This window comes from Coenobita brevimanus, chromosome 25 (genome assembly GCF_032717465.1).
Source record: "Coenobita brevimanus isolate Jiangsu-jjx chromosome 25, ASM3271746v2, whole genome shotgun sequence".
Classification (NCBI taxonomy): Eukaryota; Metazoa; Arthropoda; class Malacostraca; order Decapoda; family Coenobitidae; genus Coenobita; species Coenobita brevimanus.
Window position 1 is genome coordinate 12,093,625 of NC_136978.1, and position 23,466 is coordinate 12,117,090.

The 23,466-nt window shown below is 39.6% G+C and overlaps 1 protein-coding gene across 1 annotated transcript in view; it reads right to left on the reverse strand.

Annotated features, from left to right (window-relative positions):
* The window catches only part of Pdss2 (Decaprenyl diphosphate synthase subunit 2), an 82,957-nt gene that overhangs the window by 35,762 nt on the left and 23,729 nt on the right, over nt 1-23,466 (reverse strand). Inside the window, exon 5 of the mRNA XM_080267918.1 lies at nt 1,080-1,218. Within this exon, the coding sequence (XP_080124044.1) occupies nt 1,080-1,218 (139 nt within the window). The remainder of the gene's footprint in view (nt 1-1,079; nt 1,219-23,466) is intronic.

The window sequence follows — 23,466 nt, forward strand, 5'->3', positions numbered from 1 at the left end:
TCAAACTTCCCATTCAGCAACCGGTTATAATGCTCTCTCCAGGCATTTTTAATGTGCTCACTGTCCACTAATAATTATAAAAATATAAAGCCATCTGATAAATTAAGTGACAACTATTTTGGTCACATGAAAGCAAGACTGCTGCTAATTTTGAGTAGATAAAGGTAAAAGTTTTAACTCCAGCTGGGTTGATTCTCTGTAAGGTAGTTTACCTTCTCACAGTCACTGTTTTATAATGAATGCAAACTGTACCTAGTATGAGATTTGCAGCTTGGCCTACAACATGAGGGTTGCAGTTCAGCAAAGGTTAAAGTATGTACGAGGTACTTCAATTTCGTGTTACTGAAATAAGCAATAATAATATGATACCAGCTCAGCTGAATACTCAAGTATGCAGAAATTTAAGAGAAACCAGATACAGTATGATAATGGTTTCAATTAATGAGTGAATATTTAAGTTACCTGTTACAGTTTTAAATACTTTTCTGTCAAGGGAAGCTATTACTAGATTATTTAAATATATTTCAGTGTTCTTCCATCAAACCACTGACATCCCATAAAGCCACTTTTACAATGCTAGCACACCTTACAGTACCGGTATGAGATTCCCCAATGGCTAACAGTATCCAAGGCAAATAGCATGAATGGGAGTACAGAGCACAGCAACTCACTGGCTGGTATACATAAGAAAACACATTTCAAGTAGTCTTCTCTGGAGTGATATATATATATATATGGAATATCAAATAATTCAGCATAAGGTACTGGAAAGACACTGCTAGAGCCACAAGTATGTCTCATTACTGAAGTTCTACTCTAATATTATACAATCATACTTTATCACTGAAATGTACTTCAGATTAGTAATCCAATGTCACTGCAGTTATGATGCACCATGATATATATATATATATATATATAAAAATGTTTACCAACCAATTTATAGTACACCCCAGAAAGTAGGGGAAAAAAAAATGTGAAACTAAACTGAGAATAAGCAAATACAGACAGATGAGTACATTATGCTGTTGCAGCAAAATAAATAAATAAATAAATAAAATAAATAAATATAATTTAACCTGCAGCTAGAAAGTTCTTCTCCTCCCAGTCCTTCATGGTGATCTTAGTGTTGGGTATGGGGTTGCCTTGGTTATCACGTTCACCGATGAACTCTGCTTCCATGAAGTCACTGATGGCCGTACTGATCAGTTCAACTACCTTATCAAGGAAGGAGGAGAGTTTGTCAGTATTTCCAACCCACTCCCAGAACATGGTAATGATGGTTATGTTGACTTCATAAAATGAACAAGTATCATCATCATCTCTTATGCCTTGCTCCCTACTGAAAACCCCCTGATGCGATGTTAATTCAATGCCTCATCCATATTAACCCTCTCAGGTGCAGGTGGTTTGAGTCGATAGATTGTTTAACAACCTGTAAAGCGCACCACGACACGAATCGGGTAAAAAAAATACCAAAATATGACACACATTGGCGGGAAACTTGTGTCCTTCTCTGTTTGACATGATGTGCATCATGATGCATTGTACAGGATGGTATTTAATGATTCGACTGGAGTCCGTGCATGAAAGGGTTAATTTGCCTATATATATATATTTTTTTTCAATCCTCTTACATCTTTCTCATAATGAAGTGTTTCTTTCTTTTATTTCACATTACAGTAAACATGGCCTCCCTCTTCCAACACTATCTTTAATTCTAATCTCCAACAGAGAGCCAAAGTGTGACCACATGACCATGACAACCGCATGCTGGTTCAAAAAACAAAGCAGATGATGCAGTTTCCCCCATAACACCAAAGAAAAACAGGTTAATACACATTAAAAATTATTCACTGTTTGGTTCTTGATTGTAATCACCAGCCTGAAGCTTTAAAGTACAGTTATTTTCACTTTTTTGCACATGAAAATGAAAATAAAGGCAATAAAAAGTAATAAGTAGAGCCAATAAAATTTCTACTTCATGTCACTACAATGCAGCTGCCATTGTTAAGGTGGTAAGAAAGTATACTGATGATGCTGATTAAAGTTAGAAAACAAAAAGAAATACGAAAACTTGTACAGGATGATGAAACAAAAGCCTGGTTAAGTGTGCCAGAAGGTCCTATTAATGTTCAACCTGCAACCCTGTTTCAGTTAGAAAAAATTATCCTTCAGACAGAGTTAACATAAATGTTAAGAGGGAACTTGGGTCTTACAAAACTGACATAAAACATCAAAGATAATATTATTCAGTCAGGAATGTATGATGTAAACAGTATTATGGGGACGACTTCTATTTTTAGCAGAGCTGTGAGATATATGCAGAGATTATCTGGTACAGTAAACAACTTTGCTGACTGGAAGTTTAATCATTCACTTTAGAGGACCAAATTTTAATGCATTTTATGAAAGCCCATCACTCTTATACTACTCTTCACTTGTCTAAACAATTTCACTAAAGTACAGCAACTGTGAGAATTTCAGTTATATTAATGGATGTCTTCACTATCTGCTGTTTGAAGACTGTATATGAGTAATTTCTGTCTGAAAAAAGAATTAAACACCTCTTGCCAGGTCTTTTATTTTATTTTATTATTATTATTATTTTTTCTTTCTTTTTTACTGTAGAATGGTTATAGACTGCAGGCAATGAAACTGCCATTGCATTTCGGAAGTGTGACTAAAGGCTAAAATTCCAGGATATCGGAGAGGGGTGTGAACTCTTCAAAGTTCAGTTTTGAATTGCATCAGATGATTTATTCAATTATGTTTGTACCTTGTACCCAGGATCAACATCTGGTAAAGCAGTTATAAAAAGGTCAGAAATAATGTCACATTCTAAGGTTGGAAATGTCACTTTTTTTTTTTTTTTTTTTACATAGTACCTCAAAGGGTTTCTAAAACTGTTCTTCCATTCCAGAGTAAAGAAGAGTTTAGTGTCATTGAAACAAAATGGCAGAAGGAATTCCTGGGTGCAGAAAACATACAAAAAGGGCATTTATGCCTCAAAGAGTAAGATACAGTACTGTACTGAAATAATAATAATAATAATAATAATAATAATAATAATAATCTGGCTTTCATGGATTTGGAGAAAGCATATGACAGGGTGGATAGACAAGGATTGTGGAAAGTGTTAAGAATATATGGAGTAGATGGGAAGTTGTTGAATGCTGTGAAGAGTATGTACGATGGTGCGAAGGCTGCAGTGCGTGTGGATGGTGAACTAAGTGAATTTTTCTCTTTGAAAGTTGGTTTGAAACAGGGATGTGTCATGTCTCCATGGTTGTTCAATCTGTACATGGATGGGGTAATAAAAGAGGTACAAGGTAGGGTAGTGGATGTTGGAGTGGCCCTGGTGAGAGAGGATAGTGTTTGGAAACTCCCTGTACTGTTGTTTGCAGATGATACTGTGTTGTTGAGTGAAGACGAAGGGGAGCTGCAAGGCTTGGTGGATGAGTTTGAGAGAGTGTGTAAGAAACGGAACCTAAAGGTGAATGTAGGGAAGAGTAAAGTGATGGTCTTTGAGAGAGGTGAAGTCAGTGAATGTACAGCGAGGTTGGATGGTGAGGAATTGGAAAATGTGAGTACGTTTAAGTATTTGGGTAGTGTGATGAGTAAGGATGGAGGTTTGGAGGGTGAAGTGCTTGAAAGGGTACAGCAGGGAAGAAAGGTTGCTGGTTCCTTGAAAGCAGTGATAGGAAACAGGGAAGTGAGCATGGAAGTAAAAAAGTTACTACATGACAGTATTGTGATACCAACTCTAACGTACGGAAGTGAAGCTTGGACATTGTTGGAAGGACACAAGTCAAGAGTGAGAGCAGTGGAAATGAGTTATTTAAGAGGAGCCTGTGGAGTCACGTGGAGAGACAGGCTGACGAATGAGGATATAAAGGAACGTTGTGGTGTGGATGTGGATGTGATAGGAAGCGTTGTGAGGAACACACTGAGGTGGTTTGGCCATGTGGAGAGGATGGAGGGTGAAAGACTGACAAAGAGAGTGTATGTGAGTGAGGTGGAGGGTGGAAGAGGGAGGGGGAGACCGAGGATGAGATGGAGGGATGGGGTGGAGAGGTATATGAGAGAGGGGGGTGTGAGTTGGGAGCAGGGCAGTGAAATGGCGGGGGACAGGGCGACTTGGAGGCGATTTGTTTGTGGCCACCCCAAACGGGATTGAGGCGTCAGGCAATAGATAGATAGATAATCTGGCCTTTTGTTTCTCAAAAGTGCCAGTTCTTCCTTTTGGGAATTCACTAGCGCTCGACACACATACATTATTTTTACAATTACAAGAATTGTGACATTTCTTGTATATAATACAAGCTACATCATATGTACATGAAAGTGGCAATAATTAAACCCCATAATCATCCGTCATAGTACCTCTTTCCAGGTCGCAGCATTTTGAAAAAAGAAAGGCTTTCAGCTGTCTCTTAAAGGATTCAACAGTAGAGAGTTGTCTTATGGACAATGGCAATCTGTTATATAATCTAGGGGCTCTATATGCAAAAGAAAGATCAGATAAAGATGACTGGTGAATGGCTCCTAGCTCATCAAGACGCAAGGAATCATCTTCACTGCGTAACATCACACCCGGGCGTGTCGATGGGAGTTTTAACAATTCAGCAAGATACTTCGGTTCACCAAACTTAAGAACCTTGAATGTAATAAGACACTGTTTAAATTCAATTCTAGCATTTACTGGTAACCAATGCAACTCGATCAGAAACGGGGTAGTTGAGGTTCTCGGGGGGGAGACCAAAGATAAGCCGTGCCGCCCTGTTCAACACAGACTGAACTTTTGTTAGTATATTATTTGGAAGACCAACCCACAGTGAATTACAATAATCAACACGAGACAAGACCACTGCATGGACCAATGTTAAGAGGCACTGTCTATTCAGGAATCTTCTCACAGAGTACAGATTTCTGATATGCAAGTTACACCCTCTTACAACCTGATTAATGTGTTCTTTGTAATTTAACTTAAATTAAAATAAACACCCAAATTTCGAACAGAACTGACTGGATGCAGCTGTGACACGCCAATGTTCAAAGCCAGGGCATTGTCAGTGTCATCGCCCCTTCTGTTTCCTCTGATGATGATGATCTCAGTTTTACCATCATTCAGCTTAAGTTTCCTCTTAACCATCCAAATCTTAATATCAGACATTAGAGATTCAAACTTTATCTTAGTATCGTTGATATCTGACATCTTAACATAGAGCTGGGTGTCATCAGCATAAAAATGATAGGACACATCATGAGCATCAAGTAGAGACGATAAACTACTTGTGTAGATAGTAAACAGAATTGGACCCAAAACTGATCCTTGAGGGACTCCAAATAGAAGAGGAGCAGAATCAGAGCTAGCGTAATCAACAACCACTCTCTGAGATCTGTCCGACAGATAAGACTTAAGGAGCAAAAGGGCACAATCATGAACGCCATAAAAATACAGATCATCCAACAATAGTTTATGATCTACTGTATCAAAAGCTGCAGACAGATCCAAAAGAACTAGGAGAGAGGACATCCCACTACAAGTGTTTGCCACCAAGTCACTCTGAATCCTTGTTAGTGCAGTTTCAGTCGAATGGTATTTTCTGTATGCTGATTGAACAACAGGAACAACTCTGTTGTGTTCCAGTAGTGGTAAGAGTTGGTCGAGTATGGCCCGCTCAATAATCTTGGATAAAAAAGACAGGTTAGAGACAGGACGATAATTTGTCATGCTCTCGACATCAAGGCCAGGTTTCTTAATTAGGGGCCTAAGCAAAGCACGTTTCTCAGACTGCACAAAATTACTTTCTAAGAAGTATCTATTTATTATGTTGCAGATAAAGTCTGCAGCATGCTCATACACATCAGGCAGTTGTGACATGTTACATGGATCGAGTGAGCAAAAGGTTTTATTAAGTTCTCTGATGTAACATTTGACTTTGTTTACATCCAGTGGATGAAATGTTGAAAGCAAATGATCCCCGGTGCACCATGGCTGGAAGTCAACTGAGTACGCTTCACTAGGAGAACTGCTGTCTAAATCACTTCTTATGCGAGATATCTTACTTGTAAAAAATGAGGCAAAATCAGATGCCAATTGGGCATCAGATAAAGAAGTTGGTTTAACAATTACATTCCTCCGACCAACCAAATTGTTCACATAAATATCAGCATGTCTCCAGTGCTATGCAGAACTCTTAGTAAAAGTGTATGCTTGAGTTGCATACCTTCTAAAGTAAAATACAGTCTTTACTAAAGAAATCATTCACCATAATATAGGCTGCTACTAATCCTAACCTAACCATGTTCAACCATGCTGACTACACCAGACTACCGCTGGGCCTATCCAAACTACGTCAAATTTTGACCTATCTATCTATAGCCCGACGCCCTAATCCTGCAAAGGGTGGCCGCAGACAAAACGCCTCCAAGTCACTCTGTCACCCACCATTTGACTACCCTCCCCCCAACTCATCCCCCCCTCCCTCATATACCTCTCAACTCCATCCCTACACATCATCCTCGGTCTACCCCTCCCTCTCCCTCCCTCCACCTCACCTACATACACCCTCTTAGTCAGTCTTTCATTCTCCATTCTCTCCACATGTCCAAACCACCTCAGTGTATTTCTCCTCATCTTCTCAACCACATCCACATCTACCCCACAACGTTCCTTCACTTCTTCATTCGTCAACCTGTCCCTCCATGTCACTCCACATGCTCCTCTCAAGTAACTCATTTCCACTGCTCTAACTGATAAAAATTGCCACTTGACCTATCTATATCAAATTATGACATAGCCTTACTGTAGAACTGCCTGTGAACAAAACCCTATGAAACCTATACAACACGAAGTACTGAAGAACTGCTTGTGAACAAAACCCTATGGAACCTATGCAACCTGAAGTATTGTAGAACTGCCTGTGAACAAAACCCTGTGGAACCTATACAACCCAATGTACTGCTACATAAACCTTAAACTGGCTACTGATCACAAAGTGTATATACAGCAGTGTGACTCAGTGAACATCCTGTTCTGTACACTCAATCCTCGTAATTTGCGTGTTCATAAATCACAATTAAGTGGTCGTCAGACTGCTGCCAACCTTAAATCACTGTTAAGTCACGAAAATCAAGGACCTAGGCACCGAAGTGGGCCTTTTCCGAGGAGAACCGCAAACCGCGGCATTCAAACTGAAAATCGCAACCCAACAACCAATCACCACGTGTCCCTGGTGGCAAGTGTGCATACTAATGCCGCCATGTTGTTGCTGTTCTTGTCCCGCCAGTCCACACACTACAGACCGTCACTGTGGAGTACGAGAGCTACCTGTCTTTTTTGTGCAACTTCCCCCCGCCTCCTTCCTGCCATGGCCCCTCCCGACCCCCCGATGAAGCGCTCTAAGCAGTATGGCATCAAGAAGCTACCGCCGTTGTCATATAGTCAACGTTAGGAGCTCATTCGTCATGTTGAGAAGGTAGAAACGTTTTCAAAGCTGACGAAAGAGTTTGGGAAGAACGAGCGCTGAGAGGTTCTAGGGTCTTCCCAACACCATCCCATTCCATTCACGTACGCAACTTCATCATAGGATTAAGGTGAGATCCCTTAACACTGCTTATTCTATTTAATACATGCACTGAAAATTCCTAAATTTGTATGTTTGTGTTTGATGGTGCCTACTGTAGATGGGCATAGGTAGGGTGCTGTGGGGGCGGGTTGGCCAAAGTCCAGACCCAAATTAATTTTTCACATAAGAGTTATTATTCATAAATCATGGAATTCGTAAATCACGGCAGTGGTCCAGACCCAAATTGCCGTGATTTACTAGGATTGAGTGTATATTCAGATTATGATGTTGAAAAGATAGTTGGTACTACAGTATCTGCTAGACTGATGGAGTTATTGCTTATATTGGGTTTCTCTTTCAAATTTATCTTGTACTGAATTCTGTTGTGCTGTCTATATGACACAGAATCAAAGTATAAAGTCTGTCCAAAAGGAAACTGAAATTTTTTAATAGCACACCAACTAGCGGGAACAGCGTGATCACAATGGGAACGCTGTGTAGCAGTGACTACATGCTTTAGTCTAACACTAGCCGCATCATGCTACATCACTTAGTCATCATGGTACAGTCGCCCCAAGAAGTGATGGCAGAGTTTCAGATTGCTTCGGTCACTCTGCACTGCCATATGTTCAATGAAAACAGTGAATATAAGGTAAACATTCAATGCCTTAATCACGTCATATCAAATAAAATATATATCATATCGCGCTAAGAATGATGTAAAACGAATAACGGGAGGCAGTGATATATTAGATTTAGAAGTTAACACTTAGTTACCTTTCCCGATTTGAATGAATGTGAAATGTATTACTCTGCGCGCGGTGGTCAGTAGGTCTATAACTCCGTGTTCCTGATTTATTTTTCCCAGGATTTCAAATACAGATGCTCTAGTTTTGAAGACCAGTTAAGGAAAATTCTTGTGACTGCAATACACTGCCTTATTTTCAAATGCTATGGTGATGATACAGCAACAATAAGGATGCCATAACAATGAAATTCTTCTTCTTAACAATGCCCTACCTGCGGTAGCAGCAAGTCCATACTGCCTTTTATTCCGTCTTCCTCCCGCCAGTAATAATTATAATTAGCAACTTTATTACCAATTGATGAAAAATTATTTTTTAGCTGTAAGGAGGTATGACGGATTTTGCCTTTTTCTCTTACAGCAGGCAATATACAGGACCAAAACATGAGTTCATAAATTCTTGCAATGCAAAAGCACACACTTTCTACTCCATCTTATAATCTTAATATCTGTCTTTTTAAATAAACTGTAATGTCCTGCTGAACAGAAAATGCTGATTTGGAAGTTTTGAGCTCAATGATTTGTTTATGAACCTCTGCATTTAATACTCTTGCTAATCAATTATGCACTGAGGATATCAGACTATGACAAGTTAGCATTCTCCAAGGAGCTCTGACTCTAAGCAAATTTCAAGGTTCTTTTTTTTTTTTACTTCTTTCACCAATAGCCCTCTGGCTTATACTAAGTAATCCAGAGATTTTCCTTAATGGAAAACTGGCCAAAGGCAGTATAATATCTGCAAATAACTGCATGTCTTTGAGTAAATGTTATCTCCTTTCGTGCGTGTTGATCGAAACATTTAAAATAGCTTACTGGCTTACGCCGCCTTCCTGCTTTCTGTCGTCGTTCACGGAGATATTGGAAACGGAAATAAATGACTTTAAATGAGTCCACAGTATTGTAACGGAAATTATTTTATAAATAATAATTACTAATTATAATTGTTTATTGAAGCTCCCTTTTGTTCAGTTTTACGCTATTAAAAATTATTGCGTTTTACCATACTGGGTTTGAACTCCACAAAATATTCCTGACTGTCCCTGAGCGATAGTTGTGAAATTTCAATTAGTTCCATTTAGGATTTCCTATTACCGTAACTAACAAACTGCTTCCTACAATTTTGAAATATTCAGGTACTCTGGCATTGATTTATTGTTTTTTGTAACAATTTTACGTATTAGGTTTCACCTCGTAGAGATATAAGGAAGAGTATGTGCACTATTGCTGACTGAAAACTTCTGGATACTCCGCTGTCTCTTCTTAGGCCGACTGTACATGCACTTGAGTGAATGCGTGTTTAGTGTACTTAGCAAATTTGCTTCTACCTCTTCTACCTGTGACCCTTTGGAGTGTTTATTTATTTATTTTTTTTATTATTTGGGGGGGGGAAGGAGCCAAATCCGGAAAGTAGTGCAGCTGGGGGACAATAGTGCCATATTTCCCTTATGATAAGACGCATTTTTTCCCCTAAGAAAAATGCACTCAAAAATCACCCTGAATCTTAGCACTCTAAGATCAAGTTGTAGAAAGGAGTTTGCCAAACCTCACAAACCCCATTAATGAGATACATGCACTCACGAACCCCAGTCATGAGATACAAGCATTCATGAATCCCAGTCACGAGCTAAAAGCAATCATGAACCCCAGTCACAAGATACAAGCATTCATGAATCCCAGTCATGGGTTACAAAGCACTCACTATAGTCATCAAAGCAGACGATGTCATCAATCTGGTCTGTGCAGTCACTCAACAGATGACACCCATCCACAAATTAACAGAATGGCTTCAAAGCAGAGACAACACGCATACACTGTTCAAGTTACAAGTACTATTGTATGCTAAACAACATAGCAACAGAGCAGCTGAGAGGCATCATGGAACACCATCCACAGAGAAAATTATTCAAGAATGGAGGAAGCAAGAGGAGGAATTAAAGAAAATGCGGACGCAAAAACATGGACTACAATATGAGGCGCTCCGGACCAGAGGGGCGAGTGTGCCATATCTCAAATTTCCAGGTTTTCTCTGAACCGAGTAGGAGAACCTGTTTTCTATCATGTGGTACGTCATGACAGGCGAAATTCGACCTTGTGAGGGTGACTCATAAGGCTTGTTTCTCTTTGAATTTGAGCCACCTTTCTCAGCCTTTGTTTACACTGACCAGCGCCAGCAATCACGAGCTCGTATTTTCTGCTGTTTTTACGTGTTTTTGGCTTGCAATGAGCTCCTCATGCATTGACAGAGTAGATGAGTGTCCGGTGGTGATGAGGAAGAGACAGAACCACCCTGAAAAGTGGAAAGAGGCTGTATGTAAGCAGAAAAGAGATAGTGGTGAGGCGTCCTTCAGCCGTACAACCAAGCAACAAGTTGCTGTAAGAAGCGTTGGTGATGATTGCAGCTGTAATGTGCAAAAGATTTTCAGTAATTACGGGGGCATACGTGATCATGATAAGCAGACGATGTATCTATATCACCGAGTGTCACAGTGTGATGTTAAGAGACATCGAGTGAATTTCTTGCCTGAATTTAATTATTTTTTATAAATACTCATTTTAAAAATTCATAATAAATCAGATTTGATATTTTGTGGGAAAATTTTGTTTCAGTAACTGTTCATATGAAGTTATCTTTCATATCAGCAAATATGCAATGTGTTCACAAATTTATTACTACTCATGGTAATTACCCTACAATTACATGGCTAATTATACAATGGTAAAATTATACTTATATACATTTTATTGTTTAGCATGAAAGTGCTACCCAAGACAATTAAAATGGTGCTAAACATGACATGCTTAAAATATATTACAGTTTGGTAATTAGATGTCAAAGTTTAACAACTAATTACCGAAAATAAGCAAAATACATGGTCACTCCTCTGGCTCAGAGTGTCTTATATAAGCAAGCAAAATTCCCACAACTAGAGGAAGTCATACAAACTTGAGTAGTCGACCAGCGAAATATGGGATATGCCATCTCAACAAAGATGATAATGTGTGAGGCTGAGAGACTGGCAGCAGAAAGAGATGTACCAGCTAATGAGTTTACTGGATCCTCTTCTTGGCGTTACCATTTTATGAAACTATACAATTTGAGTGAAGACCCGGACTGCACAGAGGTTGCCTAAGGAATATGAGGTTAAAATACTAAAATTCCACAGATATGTTATCAGTGCTCAGAAAGATATGAATTATGAAATGGGACAGATAGGGACTACAGATGAGGTGCCACTAACATACGATGTACCATCAAAAAGAAGTGTTGAAAGTAAAGGAGCAAAGACAGTAACAATGAAACCAACTGGTCATGAAAAAATTCACTTTACTGTTGTTTTGTCCAGCTGTGCAGATGGCAAGAAACTTCCACCATTACTTCACACAAAAAACTATGCCCAAGGGGAAAATCCCAGCCGATGTGCTAGTTCACCTTCATCCTAAAGGATAGATGGACGAAGGCAGCGTCAAACTGTGGTTGGAGAAGGTCTGGTCATGGCGTCCTGGTGGTTTACTTAAGAAACCAGCGTTATTAGTGTGAGATCAATTTACAGCCCAAAGAACTGAAGCCACAAAGAAAAAACTCAACAATTAAAAACTACACCAGCAGTCATCCCACGCGGTTTTCATCACAGCTACAACCATTGGACGTTTCCATCAACAAGTCATTTAAAGGTTTTATGTGTGAGGAGTGGGGTAAGTGGATGGCTGCTGGAAATCAAGACGTAACGTTGACAGGACGACTCAAGAGACTCTCTATTACACAGGTCTGTGAATGGGTGAAGACCTCATGGACTGCTGTGAGAGAAGAAATTATAGTTAAAGCATTCAAAAAATGTGGAATAGGCAATGCACTGGATGGAACCAAGGATGACATTCTCTATGAAGACAAGTGATGACGCAGTGGATGACCTAGAATCAACTGGCGACAGCGATGGTGGCACAGACAGTGACAGCAACAATGATCAACAAGATGAGTGATGAGAAGGGAAAGACAGCAGCAACACTGAATTCTCAGGCTTTATTTTAAGATGAATAAACACCAGAAAGAAGTTATTTTTTATACTAGTTGTTTGTGCAGTATTTTTATTTTCCTATTGTTACTGGTATCGTTTATACAATAATATAGCAACTGGTGACCGGTTGTATGGTATTCTCAAATGGAAACTCGCAATATGTACTGATATATTGGTATTGTGTAATAAAGCAATATATATTACGATAATGACTTTGTTGGCTGAAATGAGTGAATTCTGTTGGGGATGTGGGTTGTAAAGGTTCGTTCGGTCTACTGAACATAAAAACATTAGCTGATGGGAGCTGGATGTAAACATGCCGTTGCCAGTGTGTTTACATTCCTTGTTGTGGCAACTACAAGTTGTTGCTGATGAGACAAGGTATAAAACTGTGCTGAACTAGGTACATCTAATTAACCCCTTAACCGCGGGGCGTCACTTTCGTGACGCTTGGGAGCAAGGGATCATACCGCGGGGCGTCGCTTTTGTGATTGTGTTATTTTGAATTCACCCGGGCTTCCAAGTGGGGGCTTGTATCATCTATCAGTACTGCCAATGTCCAACACTAGTCAGCACTCCTAATCTCATCTGCACTCCCATCCATTGTTGATAATTTAGCCATTTCTCCCCGTTCTTGACTCCCCTCCCTACCCCCCCTCCATTACCCTATCCTCTCGCCTGCCCGGCCATGCTACGCTAAGTAAATCTTCCCTTGAATTTTTCACTGATTTCATCCATTGAAATAAGCCCTATGCCCTATTCTTATACCAAATAATATATACAAGAAAGAAATGAGGTAAGTGAGAGTGCCATACACCTGGAATTGGCTAATTATCACCTGACAACACCTCACGTGCACTCGTTCGCTAATTTTCGCTGTTTTTTTCCCCTTGAAATATGCCATATAATCTATTTTCGTAATAAATATACATATAAGGAGGGAAGGGAGAAGCCTAAGTGATATTTACATTCACCTGGAACTACCTAATTTATAATGTATTGTCTAGACTTCCTGCCAATCATTTCAGTGAAATACATAGCTGTTTCAAGAGCTACGTTGGTAGTACTGAATATCCCCTAAGTAGGCCTCTACCCGGGCCGGCCCTCCCTTATCAGTTCTCTCTCATCTTCCGAAGAGGAGGTACGCGTCTGTTCCTCTTGCTGACTTCAGGGCCTTTTTCACCCCCATGCAAAGGGCCCTGTGACCTTTACCCCCTACTAAACCTCGTGTGGAAAGAGGTAAAGGGCTGACAACTGATAAAAGAGTGACTACGATCTTTCTATTGAGTAAAACAGTGCAAGTGGAATTGTAAATACAGTAATGTGTAAACAGCAAGTGAAAGTAATGAATGTAAATATACGTGAACAATGGAAAATAGTTTTATAAGTTACTTCAAGTGACAGTGCATAACACAGTGTAAATAAAATAGAAATGTAAATAACGTAAATAAAATAGAGAACGTAAATAGAAATGTAAATGAGTAGTATTATAAGAATACGAGTATATACCCTAGGAGTAATGAAAGTGAAAGTTTCATTCTAGCATGTCTGAATACTATGAGTTATGAGAGTGAAGATGAAAGTAACATTCACTCTCAATGCTAGTATACAGGACGAGAAAGTGAATGCTACGTATTTTACTGAAAGAAATTGAATCCCTACAGTGACAATAAACTAATACTACTGAAGGAAACTTATGGATAAAGACTGTAGATATATATAAGTGTTATATAGTAATAGAAATATAAAGTGTGAGGGGTTTTATGAATAATAAATGACAGAGTACCAAGAGCGAACTAGTGCAAGTGCGGCGGTCAGACGCGCTCATAATTTTCATTGCTTTCACAGTTTTTTTTTTTTTTGGAGTATGGATCCCAAACTACTTGAAAATCATAGAGTAGTGTTTATAGTGTTAATATCTGGCTGTGGTAATCATATTACGGGTTGTCAGGAAGTGTAAAGTGGAGACTTCGTTACCCAACTTCAGAGGTCTCCACAAGTCCTACGGTAACTGACGAAGGCTCAACAAACATTCCAGGAGAAAGCTGAAGGTATGTGCCATAAGCATATATAATTTTAATATTCTAGGACTAATAACTGATTTTTGGCAAATATTTTTTGAGAGTCTGTCGGAGCCCGAATAACCCCGTGGCACACGCAAAACATCGGTAAACATGCCCGCGGTGTAGGGGTTAATAATAACCACAAATATTTGGTAATAGGTCCAATATATGATCATCTATTGTAACAGAAAGAAAATGACACTGCAGAGTCAGCACCTTAGACTTGCTTGTATGGTAACTATTAAATCCCCAAATATTTTTTCCTCACCAAAAATACCTAGCGTATTACAGGGGGCTTCTTAGTACTTGTGGCATCTTATCATAGGGGAAATATGGTAGCTTCATGCTTTGCCAAAAAGTCACAGATAAGGAGCAACATGTGAGCAAGTTTAGTGATCATGCAGCATTCACATACTGTTTGTCCACATCTCCGGCATCTTCCTTCGCACTGCCTCTCAGGACATTCAAGTGAAAATCTTTACTGACTGTCTGACCACAGTTGAACAAACACAATAAATGATTCCCTTCCAATTAAAAAAGACAAACAACATCACCTTCACATCTGTGTGACTCTGACATGCTTTTTTTGGTAGTGGTGACAATGTTCCAACCCACTGCAACGACTGCCTTTTTGTTTCATCATTGTAGCCATACACCCAAGTTTCATCATCTGTTGTGACATTTTTTGGAAAGTTTTACGCAGCATTTGAACAATCAAACAGCTGACTGACTGTTACATGGTTCTCTTTTTGCTTGTCCATCAGCAGACATGGCACCAAGTTTGTGGCAACACGATGCAGCTTCAGTTTTTCAGTTAAAATTGTGTGGAACAAACTTTTACAGAATGCCTACTTCTTCGGAAACTTCACAGACGGTCAGGTAACAATTTTCACAGATCACAACACACACTTTCTCAACATAATCATCATCAAACGACATGGAAGGCTACCCAGATCTGAGATCGTCTTTGGTGGATGTTCTTCCCAATCTGAATCACTGAAACCACTTGTGACAATGCATACGGCTCAAACAATACTCCCCATAGGCCTGTTGCACCATATGAAAAGTTTACCTAAAAGTTCTTCCCACTTTCAAAACAGACTTTCACACAAACATGTTGCTCTTCAAAATCCTTCATTGTTCAACTTGCAACAAATTGCCAAATGCACTAAACACACGTTGACTCAAGCATGTGTACCCTGATGACTAAGTGACGTGGTGTGATGTAGCTAGTGTTAGACTATAGCTCAAAGTCGTTACACAGCACTCCGATTGCGATCATGCTATGACGGGTAGCTGGTGCACTATTGAAAAAGTTTCTTTTCTCTTTGGACATACCACATACAGTACCATACCTCTCATCTGATGGTACAGTATAGTATATTCAGACTTCAGCTTTGCGAGTCAGGTGGGGGGTAAAAAAAAAAAAAAAAAAAAAAAAAAAAAAAAGTTGCATGAAAAAACATTATTTCTACTATCTATCTATCTATCTATAGCCCGACGCCCTAATCCCGCAAATATTAATACTGTATAAGATAACAAAAATGAGAGAGAAAAAAAAAAAATGTCGGCTTTTGGGGGTGGGGTTTGTAATAAATTAGTGGGTACAGGGTGGGTTAAGAAAAATTGCAGCCAAACCTGACAAATTCAGACACCCTAGTTTGTAGACTTTGATGTTAGTCTCCATCCACCACTGGAATAGGGAAAGGTTCATATATGAACACATGATGGTTTTTGCATTTACCCAGTACATATTGATTTCTTGTCACTGAGAAGAAACAATATATGATACAGTAAATGTAACAGTGTCAGATGTTTATTCAGATCCGGCATATCACTGCCATGGTAACATGACATCATTTCAGCTCCTTATAATGATACGGATGGCGACCTGGAATGTAAGGAGTGCAAATGATGAGGTGAAAGAGAGAGAGAGTCCAGGTACTTGAGGGTGCAAAAGTGGATGTATGTGGATTAACTGAAACTAAATGGAGAGGTGAGAGGGTGAGAGAATGGGAGTATGGATGGGGGATGTGTGCAGGAGTGGGTGAGAATGAGAAGGCAAAAGAAGGAGTGTGTATTGTTGTGAGTAACAGATGGAAGGAGAATATAAGAGAGTATGGATCAGTTGGTTCAAGGATTGTGTGGGTAAGACTGAAAGTTGGATTACAAATGTGGGCGATTGTGTGCATGTATGCGCCAACGCAAGTTCGTGCAAGCAGAGTGAGAGAAGAGTTCTGGACGAATGTGGAAGTGTGCATGGAAAAGTTTGAAAGGAATGAGAGAGTGTTTTTGACTGGTGATATGAATGGTAAAGTAGGGAATGTGAAGGTGGATGGAGTAGTTGGTGAGTGGGGTGTGCCTGCTGAGATAGGTGAGAATGGCAGAGCTATAGTGGACATTTGTGCTGGGAGAGGGTTGGTGATAGCCAATACCATCCTTAGGCACAAAATGATCCACAGGTATACATGGAAAGTGATAAGAAGGGTGGATGGTGAACTGAATGGAAGGAAGGCAATGACTGATTATGTATGTGTGGATGAAAGGATGCCAAGAATGGATGCAAGAGCATACAGAGGTTGGGGGAGTGGACTTTCTGACCACCACTTGGCCAGAATCAAGATCCAAGTAAAATGGAGAAACAGAAGAATGGAAGGACAGGAGGAAGGAGTAGATGTAAGGAGACTGGAAAGGTTACAGGAGGATGAGAAAAAGGCAGAATATAAGAGAGAAGTGGAGGAATGATTGGGTAAATATGAATTGGAGCACACAGGGGACATGGAAGGTGTGCAATATATTCACAGAGGAAATATGTGCAGCATGTGAGGTGGTGTGTGGGGTGAAGAGAAGACGAAAGGGGGTGCAAGGGAACAGCATGGTGGAATGAAGAGGTGAGACAGGCTGTGGCACAAAAGAAGAAAACATATAATGAATGGATGAGAAATAGGGGCATGGAAGAGGTTGAGAGATGGAAGAGAGTTATATGTAGAAAGGCTGTGGCACAAAAGAAGATAGCACATAATGAATGGATGAGAAATAGGGGCGTGGAAGAGGTTGAGAGACGGAAGAGAGTTATATGTAGAAAGGAAGAGAGAGGTGAAAAGATTAGTAAGAGAGTAAGATGAGAGTGGATGAGGAATTTGGAAGGAATTTGAGTGTAAAGTGGAGGGAATGTAAGAAAATGTTCTGGAAAGAGGTAAAGAGAGTCAGACTGGGTGGCAATGAAGTTAGTAGGGGAGTGAAAGATAAAAATGGAAGATTACTAGCTGAGAAGGGAGAAAAAGTGAGCAGATGGAGAAAACACTTTAATGAACTTTTGAACACAGAGAATGAAAGTAATGCAAGTATATGTGGCTGGGGAATGGCTGGGAGAAGGAGGGAGGTGAGAAGACTGGAAGGAATCAGTAGGATGGAAGTTGCGGAAGCATTGAAGAAAGTCAAAATGGGGAAAGCCCCAGGAACTGATGGAGTGTGTGGTGAAATGCTGATGCATGGGGGAAAGATAGTAGCAGAATGGATGTGGAAGATGTGCAGATTGGCATGGGAGGAAGGTAAAGTCCCGGATGATTGGAAGTCAGGTATAATTATTCCTTGTACAAAGGGAAAGGGGAAAAAGAAGTGTGTGGTAATCATATGGGCATCTGTCTTCTTAGTGTAATAGGAAAAGTATACGGTAGAATACTTTTTGACAGAGTTAGGGAAATAACAGAGGAATTAGTTGGAGAAGAACAGGGAGGTTTTAGGAAGGGAAGAGGTTGTGTAGATCAGATATACATTCTTAGATCTTTAGTGGAAAAGTGTCTAGAGAAGGAAAGAAGTTGTATGCGGCCTTCACGAATTTGGAGAAAGCATATGACAGGGTGGATAGACAAGGACTGTGGAAGTGTTAAGAATATATGGAGTAGATGGGAAGTTGTTGTAATGCTGTGAAGAGTATGTACGAGGGCATTAAGGCTGCAGTGCATGTATTTACCTATTTGTATTTACCTAATTGTAGTATACAGGAATTGAGCAATGCTCGTGTTGTCCTGTCTCCATATCCACATTTATCAAGTCTACCTTTACAACATGAATGTTTTTCTCATGCACCACCTCTTTGTCTAAGTCGTTCCAAATATTTAAGTATTTACCTAATATACCTAATTGTGATATACACGGAATGTACTATGCTCGTGGGTTTCCGTCGCTGTTTCTCAATAAGTCGAATTTAACTTTAAACTCGTTTAAGTTTTTAGACTGGACGATCTCTTCGTCCAGGCTATTCCATAAGTCTATACTTCTGTAAGGAAAGCTATATTTCTTGATATCCTTCAAGCAGCTTGACTTTTTCAATTTCATTCCATGTCCTCTTGTTGCTCTCTTATCCCATACAAACAGATCTTCTTTGTCAATTTTATCTACTCCCACCATGGTCCTGAACACCGCAATCATGTCTCCCCTCTTTCTCCTTTCCTCTAAGGAAGGCAAAGCCAGTTTTTCCAGCCTCTCTCTGTATGACAGGTCTGTCAGACTGGGGACCATCTTGGTTGCTGTTCTTTGTATTCTCTCAATCTTGTTTATATCTTTCTTTTTGTGTGGGGACCACACTACCGCTGCATATTCTAACCTGGGGCGGATCATGGCCACAATCAATTTTTTCATGATTTCCTCATCCATATAATGAAATGCTACTCTTATGTTAGTCAAGAGCTTATAAGTCTCTCCAACTATCTTGTTAATGTGCTTTTCTGGTGACAAACTATCTTGGACCAGCACTCCCAAATCTTTCTCTTCTCTCCTTTTTGTGATTAATTCATTACCCAAAAAATAATTCAGTGATGGTCTCCTGGTACTTTTATCAATTTCCAATATTTTACATTTCTTTACATTAAATTTCATTTCCCACGTCCGGCTCCAATTGTGTATCCTATCCAAATCCTCCTGCAGTACTTTACAATCCTCCTCAACCTCTATCTTCCTCAAGATCTTTACATCATCAGCAAACAGACTCGCATAACTGTTCACTCCATCTACCATATCATTTACGTAAATCAGGAACATTACTGGCGCCAACACTGAGCCTTGAGGGACTCCACTTGTTACTTCCCTCCATCCAGACATCTTTTCCTTTATTACTGTCCTCATTTGTCTGTCTCTCAAAAAGTCTCTCATCCATTCCAGAAGTTTCCCCTGTAGTCCTCCTATATATTCTAGTTTCCACATTAGTCTCTTATGAGGTACCTTGTCAAAGGCCTTCTCTAAGTCTAAGTACACACAATCCACCCAACCATCTCTCTCCTGTACCACATCAATCGCTCTTGAGTAAAAGCTCAACATGTTTGAAACACATGACCTTCCACTTCTGAATCCAAACTGACATTCAGCCAAAATATTCATCTCTTCCAGATATTTTATCCATCTGTCTTTCAGGATTCTCTCACACAATTTTGCGACCATGCTGGTTAGAGACACTGGTCTATAATTCAGGAGTTCTTCCCTGTTTCCTCCCTTGTAAATTGGTACCACATTTGCCCTCTTCCATTCTTTTGGCACTTTCCCCTCTTCCAGTGAGCATACAATTAAGCTGTGAATTTTATCCGCCAGTTGTTCTCTGCATTCCTTCAGTACCCAATTAGAAATTCCATCAGGTCCTGGGGCTTTCCTTACATCTTGAGTTTCCAGTAATTTATACACTTCCTGTACCTCCACTTTTATATCTTTCATCACCGGAACATTTCTATTCACTCCCTCCCCTTCCACAAGCTCCTTTTCTTTAGTGAAAACTGACTGGAAACGTTTGTTCATTATTTCTGCTTGCATTGCCGCATCCTTAAAGACCTCTCCTTCTACTTTCAGCTTGGTGATTCCTTCCTTTTGTTTCAGTTTGCCATTAACAAATCTATAAAACAGTTTGGGTTCATCCTTGCATTTGTCAATTATACCTTTTTCAAAATTCCTTTCTTCTTCTCTACGTATTCTTGTGTATTCATTTCTTGTTCTTTTATATTCTTCCTTTGTTCTGTCGTTACCTCTCTTTCTCCAATTGTTCCACGCCTTATCTCTCTCTTTTTTTGCTATCATACACCTTCTATTAAACCACTCCTTTTTCCTGTTTTCTTTCCCTCTTACTCTTGGTACAAATTTTTCCACTCCCAAATTATAGAGGTCTAGAAAGATATCTCACTTCCTCTGTATCTCTCTTGTTTCTCTGAATTTTCTCCAATCCGCATTTTCAAAAAAGTTTCTCAATCCTGTAAAATTTGCTTTGCCAAAGTTGTATCTTCCCTGTCTATGAAGCTCGTCTCTTGGCTCGACGTTTCCTATTAACATCTGGAACTCAATGACCACGTGATCACTTTTTCCCAAAGGACAAAGATATTCCAATGATTCTATTACATCGGGTTCTTTGGTGAACAGTAAATCTAACCTTGCTGGTGTGTCCTCACCTCGAAACCGTGTCTCTTCTTTGACTCATTGCGTCATCACATTATTCATTATTATATTTAATAACATAGTGCCCCACGAATCCTCGCCGCCTCCCGAGTACCATTCCTCCCAGTTCACCTCTTTACAATTAAAGTCACCCACCAAAATTATATTATTGCTTTTCTCAATTATTTTTTGCAAGTAGCTAGCCATATCTGACAACATCTCATGGCATTCGTCATCCTTCCATGCTCTCGTCTTTGGGGGAACATATACTACCGCCATATCTCTCTTAACATTCTCTCCAGTTTCTAATTTCATATATATCACTTCAGACCTGCCTTCTCCCATTTCCACAGTATCTACAATTATGTTGTTCTTCACTGCTATCATCACTCCTCCTCCCTTTTTTTCTTTTCTGTCTTTTCTCCATAGTTTGTATTTACCATCTCCCAAATGAACATCAATATCTTCTCTTAATTTGGTCTCTACAAAGCACATGACATCAGGTTCATGTTCTCTCAAGAAATCATTAATTTCGATCCTTGTCGATATGAAACCATCAACATTAGTATATATCACCTTCAAATTATTTTTGATTTTTTTAATACCCTCTTCTCTCCTACTCTCTGTCCATACCACTTCCTCAACTTTTGATCTTTCACAACCATCCCCCCTAGTTTCCTTCACTTCTATTTCCTTAAATACCATTTCCTTACTTTCATATCCAATACTCTCCAAAAAAAAGTATTACGTTCTTCCTCTGTCCTCTTATCATTTTTTTCCTTTACTTCTTCCTTTAATGATTTTAAAACTTCTCTTTCTTCTTCATTCAGATCTTTTCTTATTATAATATTTTCCATCCCCGCCTCTTTGCTTAATTTCCAGGTCACTTTAAGTATCTCATTTATTACACTTTCTGATGTAAACTTGACTCTCATTGGTCTTGTTTCCCCTTTCTTATAAGGCCCTGTCCTCCTTACTTCCTCAATTTCTTTTACCCACTTGTCTCCTTCGGGGTCAATCTTGCCTAATATTCCTCTCACCATGTTCGTGTCTCTCTCGAGTCCTACGAACCTAACCTTTTCTTCCTCTTCCCTGTTTCCAAATACTACCACACATCTGTTCCTTTCTACAGTTTCTCTCACTATTTTCTCTTTTTTCTTCAGTATTTTCACTACATTTTCTTCCATTTCTTTCTTGTTCATTTCCCTTTCTTCCTGGATGATCTCTCTTAAGCTGACCACTTCTTTCTGTTCTTCTTCTACGTGTGCCCACTTTGCCTTATGTTCTTCTAATACATTACTCACCTTCTCCATTTTATTAGTACTCTCTTCTAGTTTCCTCCTCAGTTCAACATTTTCCCGCTTCAAATTCCTGATCTCTTCATTGGCTGTTTCATTGGACTGGATCAGACTCTGTATGGTGGTTTCCGTATTTACTGACACATCCTTTATCACTAGATTCTCTACTTTCTTTTCGAGTTCACTAATCCTCATAATTAATGTTTTCACCAGGTCCATGACATTGGTATTTGCATCAAATCCTTGAAATTCCATTCCCTCACTGTTTACATTTTCGGCCATGTTTAATGTACCGGTAAAGTACCAAAACAGCTGTTACCGAATAAACCGCAAACATTCATGTATACTATAGCCAACAAATCTTTACATTTTTGGTAGTCTACTAACTTTCATTATTTTAAATTTAAAGAAAAACCCTAGGAGACAGGACAGACAAAATTCCTGAAACTACTCAAGGTTAGGAGCGATGGTTGGGACGTCTGCTCTCTCCGGCTGTTTGTGTGTGGAGAGTGAACTGAGTGAGTTTTTCTATTTGAAGGTTGGGTTGAAACAGGGATGTGTCATGTCTCCATGGTTGTTCAATCTGTATATTGATGGGGTTATAAAAGAGATACAAGGTAGGGCAGTGGATGTTGGAGTGGCCCTACTTAGAGAGGGAAGTGTTTGGAAACTCCCTGTACTGTTGTCTGCAGATGATACTGTGTTGTTAAGTGAAGACAAAGGGAAGCTGCAAGGCTTGGTGGATGAGTCTGGGAGTCTGTGTAAGAAACAGAATCTAAAGGTGAATGTAGGGAAGAGTAAAGTGATGGTCTTCGAGGGAGAAGAAGTCAGTGAATGTACAGTGAGGCTGGATGATGAGGAAATGAAAAATGCGAGTACGTTTAAGTGCTTGGGTAGTGTGATGAGTAAGGATGGAAGTTTGGAAGGTGAAGTGCTTGAAAGGGTACAACAAGGAAGAAAGGTTGCTGGTTCCTTGAAAGCAGTGATAAGAAACAGGGAAGTGAGTATGGAAACGAAAAAGTTATTACATGACAGTATTGTGATACCAACTCTAACGTATGGAAGTGAAGCTTGGACGTTGTTGGAAGGACACAAATCAAGAGTGAGAGCAGTGGAAATGAGTTATCTGAGAGGAGCCTGTGGGGTCACATGGACAGACAGACTGACAAATGAGGATGTGGAGGGGCGTTGTGGTGTGGATGTGGATGTGATAGGAAGCATTAGGAGAAACACACTGAGGTGGTTTGGCCATGTGGAGAGGATGGAGAGTGAGAGACTGACAAGGAGAGTGTATGTGAGTGA